At 44.4% G+C, this 12,244-nt stretch overlaps 1 protein-coding gene across 1 annotated transcript in view; it reads right to left on the bottom strand.

The window, feature by feature from the left end:
- DYNC1LI1 (dynein cytoplasmic 1 light intermediate chain 1) overlaps window positions 1-5,077 on the bottom strand; it is a gene marked incomplete at its 5' end in the record, with an annotated part of 45,091 nt that extends 40,014 nt beyond the window's left edge. Inside the window, 2 exons of the mRNA XM_082848711.1 lie at window positions 4,665-4,738; window positions 4,932-5,077. Of these exons, the coding sequence (XP_082704837.1) occupies window positions 4,665-4,738; window positions 4,932-5,077 (220 nt within the window). The remainder of the gene's footprint in view (window positions 1-4,664; window positions 4,739-4,931) is intronic.
- Between the last annotated feature and the right edge of the window lie 7,167 nt (window positions 5,078-12,244).

Genomic DNA, 12,244 nt, shown 5'->3' with positions numbered 1-12,244 from the left:
AGCTTTACAATTAGAAATAATTACAGAATGTCAGAAGAGATAAGACTTAAGAGATGACTAAATCCATATATCTTAATTTACAGATGAGAAAAATGAGGCTTACATGATTTACCGGAAGGGCCAACTAGTTTTCATTAATTCATGCTGGCCTTAAATCAGGAAGTTATACTGATGTCTTATCTGTAAGCCAGGCACTGTGCTGGGGTCCAGGGCTACATACGTATCTTCACCGACAATGAATTCAATTAATCTTTTATCAGTGAGATTTTTTTGCAGTGAGACAGATTACATCACGGAGAATCAGATAAAATTCCTTAATAACTGCTAGACATCTTTTTGCTTTTCCTACAAAGAAAGCTCTCTTCCTGCAGAGACAGTCCAGTGGAGCCAGGCTGCACAATTCAGAATCTTGATGTTGCCCCTTTCTGGCTATGTAACCTCACAGCAATTTACTTAACAGCTCTGTGTTTGTTTCCTGATCTTTAAGGGGATAATCACGGTATATAAACAATCCTTATGTGGCTGGTACAGGTAAGTGCTCTATAAATTTTAAGTACCGTTGTTGTTATTTTCCTTAGGTAGTTTTCTTATCAAAACATGGTTAAGTAACCAAGGTATGGAGAAAGTGCCCTCAAAAACAGCTATTGAAATACATGTAATTACAATCACTGTAGTAAAGTTTCATTAAATATAAAGGGTAAAGAGGAAAAAACACTTCTTAAAAGGTCCATTTATAAGTTAAATCCTACTTAAAATACATGCACAAGAAATTTTGCCTTTTAGGGACTTCCCTGGTGGTCCAGTGGTTACAAATCCACCTTCCAATGCAGGGGACACAGGTTTGATCCCTGGTCAGAACTAAGATCCCACATGCAGTGGGGCAACTAAGCCAGCGCACCACAACTACTGAGCCCGTGTGCTCCAGAGCCCACAAGCCCTCGCGCCACAGAGAAAGACCCTACGTGCCACAACTAAGACCCAATGCAGCCAAATGAATAAATAAATATTAAAAAAAAGATTTTCCTTTTAATATTACGAACAAACAAGCTCATTCGCAAAATCTTTCATGAAACAATGGTTAAATGCTAATGCCATAGTGTTTCTGGGTTTCACTAGGGGTCAGGCCCGGGTAGAGTAAATGACTGCTTCAACACAAATGCCATGGCAACAGACGTGTCCCTCATTAAGCTACATCCTAGAATCCCACAAATATTTGGATTTTACTTTAAAATAATCATTAGTATTTTTACTCAAAGATGGCCTTTTAAAAAAAGTTATGCAGTAGGAAGAGTACGTGGCACTTCCTCCCTCGAAGGGACTTCTATCAAGTTGGAAAACCTGGCCAGAGTCACAGAAGGCAGGGTCTTTACAGCTGTGTGACCTCGGAAAACTCACTGAACAGGTCTCCAAGATTCAGTACCTCATCTATAATTGGTGTTAACATCTATCTCCCAGGTTTTGGGGGGGGATGGGGAAAGGGGGACAGAGGAGGCAAACTAAGATTCATATGAAAATGCTTTGAGGATGGCTAACACACATGCACACATTGCTAGTTCTGACCCCTTTCACCCACAGGCAGTGGGAGGGGAGGCCGTGTAGCAAGGTAAAGTTAAACTGCAATTTGTGTTTGGGGTACTTAAGTCTTGATCAATGTTCCTATTCTATACAGTTGCTGGAAATGTAAAACCTTGTTATAGTCTCAGATTTGGTTTTTTAAATATGAGACTCCAGAGATCACCGTAATTCATGAAAGACATATTAGGGCCAAGCATCCTCCTGCCTAGCACCTTCAAACTCATAACAAAGAAAACCACAATCCCTATTTCTCTATTTCTCCCCTCTACCAGCATAAACTGAATGCGGCCGTAATATGGGATGGTAAAATGTCTTTAAGAAATCTTTAGAGGTATTCTAGAAAATTAATCCTATTTATGTAATCAGTATAAAAATCTGTTATCAGCTTTTTCCAAAGCTGAAAAGGACTTTGATGAAAATCCCAATAGTAACAATACTCAAAAATTTTTTTTAATTTTAAGCTTGTATAACTTGATACTAGATGGAGCTTTATGAACTATTAAGCTCATATAATGGACTTCCCTAGTGGTCCAGTGGTTAAGACTCTGCACTTTCACTGCAAGGGGCACATGTCTGATCCCCGGTTGGGGAATTAAGATCCTGCGTGCCTCATGGTGTGGCCAAAAAATAAAATAAATTTAAAAAAAAAAAAAGCTTATATAAAAGGAAATTTAGGGCTTCCCTGGTGGCGCAGTGGTTGAGAGTCCGCCTGCCGATGCAGGGGACACGGGTTCGTGCCCCGGTCTGGGAAGATCCCACATGCCGCGGAGCGGCTGGGCCCGTGAGCCATGGCCACTGAGCCTGCGCTCCACAACGGGAGAGGGCACAACAGTGAGAGGCCCGCATACCGCAAAAAAAAAAAAAAAAAAAAAAAAGCATGGTGCAACCTCAGTGCAAATTAGGAACGTTAAGAAATGAACATCTATTAAAAAAAAAAAAAAGAACAAAACTGTCACTTTTGTTTCACTAAAAACAGAACCATGTAACTAACATCTAATGCACAGGAATAATTGGGAGGAACTTATAAAATGAAAACAAAATTCAGGAATCTTATCTTTACAATGGCAGTATTTGATTTCTTTTTGTTTTTTTTTTTGCAGTACGCGGGCCTCTCACTGTTGTGGCCTCTCCCGTTGCGCAGCACAGGCTCCGGACGCGCAGGCTCAGCGGCCGTGGCTCACGGGCCCAGCCGCTCCGTGGCATGTGGGATCTTCCCGGACAGGGGCATGAAGCCGTGTCCCCTGCATCGGCAGGCGGCCTCTCAACCACTACGCCACCAGGGAAGCCCTACAATGGCAGTATTTGAAAAGAAGTCTTATTTAACTTAGAGTATTTGAAATATAACTCACTTCAATGAGGTCACTTTGTGTTAGGTCCATTTTAGTTTAGCACTTAATAGTAATTTGTTTAAACTAGTAATCTGAAAACATTTTCTGAATTTTTTTTTTGCTCTTGGATCCTAACCTATATCTGCCCTATAAATATCAGTTACATAGGCACTAACTCAATTTTTAAAGAGTTCTGATAAAATATTTTCTAATCCAGTTAAGAGACTCATTACAAAAAGTCACTGTGCTGTTATCACTTCATAAACATTATCTCATTCAGTTCTCCCCATAACACTAGGAAGTAGGCATTATTATTTCTGTAACATCCATTTTAAGGAAGAAGAAATTGAGGGTCATATAAGTCAAAGAACTTGCTTAAGATCATAGGACTAGTATGTGATAGGGTCATGAATGAACCCAGGTGAATCCGCAGTAGGTACTTTCAATCACATTAAAAACAAAGGTAGGGACTTCCCTGGTGGCACAATGGTAAAGGATCCGCCTGCCAATGCAGGGGACCCGGGTTCGAGCCCTGGTCCGGGAAGATCCCACATGCCGTGGAGCAACTAAGCCCGTGTGTCACAACTACTGAGTCCACGTGCCACAACTACTGAGGCCCGCACGCCTAGAGCCCGTGCTCCGCAACAAGAGAAGCCACCGCAATGAGAAGCCCACGCTCGCCGTAACTAGAGAAAGCCGGAGCGCAGCACCGAAGACCCAACACGGCCAAAAATAAAAATAAATAAATAAAGTGATATATATTTAAAAAAAAAGGTAACACTAATTTTTCAACTAGCTCCAGTAACTTTAAATAACGCCAAGAATCATATACTGTAGACTGTCAAGAGTTCATGAAAAATGATTTGTTTCTATCTAAACATTCCCATTAAAAGCGGACCCTGACAAGTATCATTTGACTTCTTTGTTTCCCTTCCTGTTTTTAAATGAACATTAAAAAGTCTTGAAACATCAAAACCAAAGTTTTAAAATTCAACGATCATCCTATAAGTTACTTTGGAGCTAAGCCTGCAAAAATGTGAACCTGTGAATTGTTCTCCACGTCCACCCCCAGAGTCAGTAAAGAAACAAAATACATAACTTCCAGAGAGCAGAGGGAATATAGATCAGGAGATTTGAGACGTTAGACCATTTCTCATTATTACACCCATCAGGCCGAAGGGACTGAACGAGAAAGGTAAACGTTTTCTGCACTTTACAAATTTCAGAATTATAAGTGACAGTGAAAAAGACAGCTGCAACACGAGCCCACTGTACCCGTAAAAGCTGAATCAAATAATTACATTTATCACGACTACACCAGGCCTCATTTCTAGCTTCTGTAAATTATACAAAGAGCCGGCTATTAAATATTGATGGCATGCCATTTGCACTGGAGCTGTCGCGAAGAGCCTCCTGCTACCAATTTTTGTCATGAAAGAAAAAACGTCCTTATTTTCTAGGTAAACCCCAAGCCACCAGAATCTCTCAGATGGGGCTACCGCATTGTCCTTCCCGGAGGAAGCTGTCAGGGCCAACCCCACACACCCAGGGGAGGAGAAACTTTCAGGGGAGGGCGGGTCCCTGCAGGTCCCGGGGCAGGGGTCCCTGTTCTCCTTCTCCCCCAGCTGTCAGCCACAGGTCGGGCGGCGGGGCGGGGCCAGCCCCGGCTGTCCGCACAAAGCGAGCCAGAGAGCGGCTGGCGGACCCAGACCCAGGCCACGCTGGGGGGCCGCGCAGGGGGGAGCAGGTGGGGGCACTTACCCAGCAGCAGCACGTTCTTCCCCGCGGGGAGCTTGGAGCGCGAGCGGGTGGAGACCTCGCTGAGGATGCAGGACCTGGCGGGGAACAAGGCGCACGCTCAGGCTGGAGCCCCGCGCGGGAGGAACGGCACCGGCCTCGCGCGCCCAGGCGGGGGCGGCCGAGAACGCGGCGGCCTGGGCAGGGCGCCGAGCTCCGGCGGGCACGCGACCCCGGGGCGTCCCCGGCCCGGGGGTGCCGGCGGGGACCGGGTAAGGGTGCGGTCCTTACCAAAGGTTCTGCCCGTCCTCGTCGTCCCCTGCCGCGGCGCCGCCGTTGCCCGAGGTTAGCTCGTTGGCCAAGGGACCGCCCGTGTAAGTCGAGGTTAATCCCGCCGGAGAGGAACCGAAAGAGCCGACTCGCCCCACAGCCGCCATCTTAGTCGGGAACACACCGGTCCCAGCAAAGCTGAATGAGCCAGGCGGAGGCGGCGGCGGCGGCGGCGGCGGAGGCGGAGGCGAGAACCCGGATATGCAGCGTTCGGCGCACGGCAGCGGGGCGGGGCCTGCGGGGGTGGGGCCCAGGCACTGCAGGGACTGACGGAGCGAGAGACGGCGAGCTGCGCGTGCGCAGCAGGCCGCCGGCCGGCGAAGGGGGAAATGCGCGTGCGCAGGTGGCTCGGCGGGACGCCGTCCTGCAGCCCCAGTCTTCCTGAGCTCAGCGGGCTGAAGCGCTTCTGGCCACCGCCTCCGCAGCCCTAGGCTGCAGCTGGGCGCGCTGGGGTGTGTCAGGTGAACAGTGCTCCCTCCCACTCTTCAGTCGGGTCCACAAACCCCGCAGCGGGTGTGGAATTCCTGCACTGTCACTGCTGCAATTGGAATCGGTGGTTCTTTGTACGTAATACAAAAGAGATTCCTAATTTCATCCTGAAATCTCCTTTCACCATTGTTCTGCAGATTCTCTTTGCCTCATTCCTGTGTCGTCTTCTTTCTTATCTTAGTGGAGAACTTTCTCCATTAGTTTTCTGAGAAAAAAGTGTATGGCTACATTTTTGGAGACCTGTGTATTCAATCAAGGCCCAGATGAAAGCTTAATGAAGGAACTATTTACAAAGGTGTGACTGATCCGAGGAGATGCGGCTAGCAACAGCAGGAAGATTTAGGGCTGAAGGGGAAAAACGAAGGGATGTTTGCTAGAATCCAGAGAGCTGCAGCTATAGGAAAAGCGTTGATCAGCAAGATCTTTGGCTTTGAGTAAAGGAACACAGCAGTAACCGCTCTTTCTGCCCTGCGGTATCCTGCCAGTGTCTCACATTTGCAACCCTACCAGAAGCCAGAGGGCAATCAGTGATAGTTTGCCTGGGTGTAGAATTCTTAAGTGGCAAATTATCTTCCCTTAGGTTTTTCAAGGCCTTGACCCCTTTCTGCTAGATTTTAGTGTTGTCCCTGAGAAATCCAAAGTCATTCTGACTGCTAATCCTTTGTTACGTGTTCTTTTTTTTTTCCCCCTACTTGGAGACTTTTAGAACTTCCACAGATTTCCACTAACCCATATACCCCCTACCTGTGCCTGCACTGTCATAATAATTATCCTGCCAGTTATCATAGACAAATAATCCATACCCTTACACTAAAGCAATCTCTCCACTTGTGCAGTAGATTTCATTTCCTCTCCTCCACTCAAGGACATTGCTCCAACAATTCTCCCCCCTCTTTCGCTATATAATCATTTATTGATTTCAACTGGATCATTTTCTCTTAACCCTGCTCCTTCACCAGCTACTGCTATATTTCTTTCCTCCCTTTTACAGCAAAACTCTTTAAAATATTTGTCTTTATATGCTGTCTTCGATTCCTCTTCCCCTTTGCCCTTAGAACCCACTTCAATCAGACTTTTACCCCATGACTCCACAGAAACTGCTCTTATTCTTCTTATCAATGATCTCCTTGTTGCTAAATCCAATGGTAAATTTGCCTTCCTCATCTTTCTTGACCTTTCAGCAGCATATGGTACAGCTGATCACCCCTTCTAAATATCCTTCTTCACATAGCTTCCGAGTCACAATGTTCTCTTGGTTTTTTTTCCTGCCTCACTAGCTCAGTCTCCTCCACCATTTCCTCATTTTCCCGACCACTTAATGTTACAGGACTCCTGGGCTCAGCCTTTGTTCCTCTTATCTATACTCACTCCTTTGGTGATCTCATGCAGTCTTGTTGCTTTAAGTTCCATCTGTATGATAAAAACTCCCAGGTTTATCTCTGCAGCCCAGAGCTCCATCTAGAACTCCAGATTAATACATCCAACTGCTTTTTTTTTTTTTTTGGCTGCATTGGGTCTTCGTTGCTGTACACAGGCTTTCTCTAGTTACTCTTCGTTGAGCAGGGGCCACTCTTTGTTGCACCGCGTGGGCTTCTCATTGTGGTGGCTTCTCTTGTTGCGAAGCACAGGCTCTAGGTGCACAGGCTTCAGTAGTTGTGGCACGCAGGCTCAGTAGTTGTGGTACATGGGCTTACTTGCTCCGCGGTTGCTCCGCAGCATGTGGGATCTTCCCAGACCGGGGATCAAACCCATGTCCCCTGCACTGGCAGGTGGATTCTTAACCACTGAGCCACCAGGGAAGTCCCCCAACTGCTTCTTCCACGTCTCCATTTGGATGTCTAACAGCACGTTTCAAACTCAACATGCTCCACATTGAGCTGCTGACCTCTCCCTTCAAATCCCACTTCACCCATCACCTTCTCCACTAGGTAGCAGCTCCTTGTTGCCTGAGCTATTCTTGACTCCTCCATTCCTTTCACACTCCACAATTGAATCCATTAGGAATCCTGGAGTCTCTAACTTCACAATATACCCACAATCCAACTTCTTATCACTCATTCTCTGACACCACTTTGAGCTATCATCTCTTGCCTGAATTGCTGTAAAAGGCTCTTCAACATGATAGCTGGAGAGATCCTTTAAAAAGGAGTTCCCTGGGGGACCAGAAGGGAGTTCACTGGTGGTCCAGTGTTTAGGACTTGGTGCTTTCACTGCCGAGGCCTGAGTTCAATCCCTAGTTGGAGATCTAAGAGCCCATAAGCCAGCGTCACCCCCACACACCAGAAAAAAAAATCAGATCATGTTACTCCTCTACTCAAAACCCCACAGTCACTGCTCATTTCAATCAGAGTAAATGCCAAAGTCCTTACAATGACCCACAAGGCTCTACAGAATCTGGCCTCCACTGCCTCTCTGGACTTTTCTGCTCCACCCTGTCCCTCAGTTTCTCCCATCCAGCAACACTGGCTCCACTGCTGTTCCTTAAACATATTGTGTATCCTTTTGTATGTTTCTTTTTTTTTTTTTTCTTTTGCGGTACGCGGGCCTCTCACTGTTGTGGCCTCTCCCGTTTTGGAGCACAGGCTCCGGACACGCAGGCTCGGCGGCCATGGCTCATGGGCCCAGCCGCTCCGCGGCATGTGGGATCTTCCCGGACCGGAGCATGAACCCGTGTCCCCTGCATCGGCAGGCGGACTCTCAACCACTGCGCCACCACGGAAGCCCTGTGTATCCTTTTGATTTAGCTGTTCCTTCTGGCTTGAAGGAGATAAGGAGCTGCCCAAACCAGTATCTTCCCCCAGATAGCTACTTGGCTAACTCCCTCTCCTCCTCCAACGTCTTTGCTCAGTTCTCAGCCTCTCAATGAGGTCTACCCTTACCACCTCATTCAACGCTGCAACTTAAATCTTCACCCCTGCAATTCCAGGTTCTTCTTACCTTGCTTGCCTTTTTGTTTCCCATAACATTTACTACCTTCTAACATAGTATAAAATGTACTGATTATTACCTCCTAACATAGTACCGTCATCCCTGATATCTGCAGGGGATTGGTTCAGGACCCACCCACAGATACCAAAATCCATGGATGCTCAACTGTATATAATGGGGTAGTATTTGCATTTAACCTATGCACATCCTCTCATTTACTTTAAATCATCTCTAGATTTCTTATAATACCTAATACAATGTAAATACTGTGAAAATAGTTGTAAATACAATGTAAATGCTATATAACTAGTTGCCTGCACATGGCAAATTCAAGTTTTGCTTTTTGGAACTTTCTGGAATTTTTTTCAAATATTTTTAATCTGAGGCTAGCTGAATCTGTGGGCGTGGAACCCACAGATACAGAGGGCTGACCGTAGAATTTACTTATTTATTGGAACTTAAGCTCTTGAGAGCTTCACTAACGTACCCCAAGCACTTTGTGCCTAGAACATAGCAGACGTTCAGTGAAGATTTGTTGAAGGTATGAATAAAGGAACAGATTTACTGCTTGTCACCAGGTTTCTAAAATTTCAGAATGATGATGATGATGATGATGATGATGATGATGATGATGATGACGATGTGTGTGTGTGTTTCAAGAGGAGAAGGGGATACCAAAAAATTCTTCAACACCGGAAAACAGGAGCTCTCTTTTACAATATTTTAACCACTTTTTGATATAAAAGTATTCCACGTCCTCTTGCTACTTTAACAGGTTGCCTGAGTACTGATTTACCTATTCTTGAAGGCTCTGGGCCTCTTTAGGTTTCTCAATAATATCCAATAGTATCCTGCTGTTGTATGGGGAAGTCTTAGATCCTGCTGGGATACCCCAGGGTGTACCCCAGATATCCTTTTTGGTTTCGTTTCAGCTGAGCCTGGGCGCCTGGAAGTGGGAAATGGAACACTAGTCAGAGAAGGGACAGCTCCTCTCTCCATCTTACCATCGCTCGGGAGCTACGTCTCTCCTCTCTGTCTGTCAACCATCATCCTCTGCTTACTCATCAGCTTCCTCAAGGCCACAGTTAGGTATTTCTGTATCTCAAGAAAAGCAATCATTTGTCAGGCACAAGAGCTCTGCAGAAAACTGCTTAGGGAGGGGAACCTTCTGGAGGGCTGAGGTGGGGGATGCAGGCCACTTCCTCTTTCTGCCAGGGATGCCTCCCTCTGAGTTTGAGAACTGAGACAAAGCAGCCACCCCTCAAGCTGCTTCCTGACGTACCAACTTCCACAGGCCGCCTCTGGCAGATTTTCAAACAAGACTTGCTTCACCCACTGCGCCAAATGCTGGCAATCACAGTTGATAGAAATGCCAGCTGAAAAGCCAAAACCAAAAGAAAAAGGAAATAAACAAGGCGATGAGTGGCCCCTTAAAATTTGAGTTTGTGAACAACTTGAAAAATAAAAGTGTCAGAACGAACTTCAGAGTTTAAAGAGTGCCCTCCCCTACATGGTATGAATTTTTTGTTGTTGTTGTTAACATCCCTGACATTTGAGACAAAACGGTAATGCTAGAATTGGCAGAGTCCTTGCTTACAAGTAAGTAAGAGTAAGTCCTTTCTTACTCTCCAGCAGGAGATCCAGGGATCCAATTAGAGGGAAAAGAGACACCGAATCTTGGTTTCTTTGCTTTCCTTTGAGTCGTTTTTATCTCACTCTAAGTACCTCCTTAGCATGAATACAATGATGGGTATTTAATTCACTTTTCAGTCACCAGTCCCTCTAAATTACAGATCTAACCTCTCTCCTACCACTCACCTAGGATTTTTATCAGGTGAGCCCTGACAGAACTTCATATCTTAGACAAAGAAAGAGATGGGGAAATACGTGACAGGAGAAGATGGAAATAGACATTTTTAGGGGCTTTTTTTTTTCCCCCTTCATAGGAAACAGCAGAAGAGAATCTCCTCTATTTCTGGGTCTAAAATGAAATCCATGCCCCTCCTTTTTAAAAAAACAAATGCTTGTGTATGCATTTGTGTGTGTTTGTGTACAAGCATATTTGAGGATTACAGTTTACAAAGAAAAAATGTTTCATTTGCTTATAAATGTATCACTGAAAAATAATATGCCCTGAATGGTTTTTAAAATTCCAGAATAAGACAATAATTAGAATTGTCTTTTCATTTTTGACTGAGCTCCTCACCACGATATCCATGTTCATTCCTGGAAAATGGGTGATGAATAAAAGGGTAACAACCTGTAAATCAATCCACATTCATATGGAGTAGATGCTCTGTGAGACACAGGGAAAACAAAGAGACTTATCTTTTAGGCTAGAAGAATGTTTCTTCATTTTTAATACAGAACAATTAGGATTTTTAGAATGCTTAGTTGTCATTGTTGTTTTAATCTGTTCTTTCCCACTACAAAGAAGAAAGAAAAAGCTTCACTGATTAATATATTCTTAGCTGGATACTTCTTACATATGTTTTTGGAGGATCTCATTTCCTTGTAATCAGATACTCTGAAGTTCAAGTCCATTACCTTTTCAAAAGAATAGTGATTTTAATGCCGCTTACTTCTTAGATTTCCAGAATTACACTCTGCCAGCCTCTTTACTTCCTAAAGGAGAAGATATCTAATAACTGACTTTATAGATTGAGATCTGCCAACACTAGATCATCAAGGTCATTAAGTTTTTCTGCTCTGGGGGCTCTACATGAGGCAAAAAATATGAAATTCCATGGCATTTTTAGAAATGCACTGTCTTTTGGAGCTGCAGGTGATTTCATGTTCATAACAATTTAGTCTACTTTAGTCTAGAGCTAATTATGGTCTCTTATTGCTTTTACTAAAAGTAAGCCTAGAATATAACCTATTATATTCTGCACCAACAAAAACATTACATTTTCCCCACATGGGAAAGAGGATGAATGGATTGCCCAGTGGGAAGTTTCTTATAAGCAAAATGAATCAGTTATTTTACATCATGTAAGATTAAAGAGTTGTTTATTCGAAGGTGTTTAAGGAGATTCTAATGATCTTCAACTTTTTACTATAAGAAAACAGAAAGTTAGAGTTGCCAAGTACTGTAAAGGTGAAATCGGGAAAGAGAATGTCCTATCTGATTCTTCCTCAGAAAATCTCAGGATTGTGTTGAAGAATCAACCTCATCTTTTATTTCAGTTCATTGGTAAATGATGACAGGTAACCTAATAGAATTTTCACCCTAGTACATATATATATTTTTAATATACCGGCTCTAGCCTAAGGAGTATATTGTCATGTGACCTCATGGTTTAAAATTTTGCTTTTATTTTATTTTATTTATTTATTTTTTGCTTTTATTTTTTAATTTAATTTTATTTTTTTGCAGTACGCGGGCCTCTCACTGTTGTGGCCTCTCCCGTTGCGGAGCACAGGCTCCGGACGTGCAGGCCCAGCAGCCATGGCTTACGGGCCCAGCCGCTCCACGGCATGTGGGATCTTCCCGGACCGGGGCACGAACCCATGTCCCCTGCATCGGCAGGCGGACTCTCAACCACTGCGCCACCAGGGAAGCCCTAAAATTTTACTTTTAAATAGCAGCAATATTATATTGAGTCTGACATTTTAGACTCTGTCCACACCATCAAATCTAAGTATTGGATTAAACAATGTTAATGATAAATCAAGAGATAAAACAGCTGATTTGCAGGGACTTCCCTGGTGGCACAGTGGTTAAGAATCTGCCTGCTAATGCAGGGGACATGGGTTTGATCCCTGGTCCAGGAAGATTCCACATGCTGTGGAGCTACTGAGCCCATACTCAGCAACTACTGAAGCCCTATATAGCTCTAGGGCCCATGTGCTGC

The sequence above is a fragment of the Leucopleurus acutus genome, assembly GCF_964270905.1.
Source record: "Leucopleurus acutus genome assembly, chromosome: 10".
NCBI lineage: Eukaryota > Metazoa > Chordata > Mammalia > Artiodactyla > Delphinidae > Leucopleurus > Leucopleurus acutus.
Note: the sequence above shows the minus strand (reverse complement) of the source record. Positions and strands in the feature narration are given on the sequence as shown.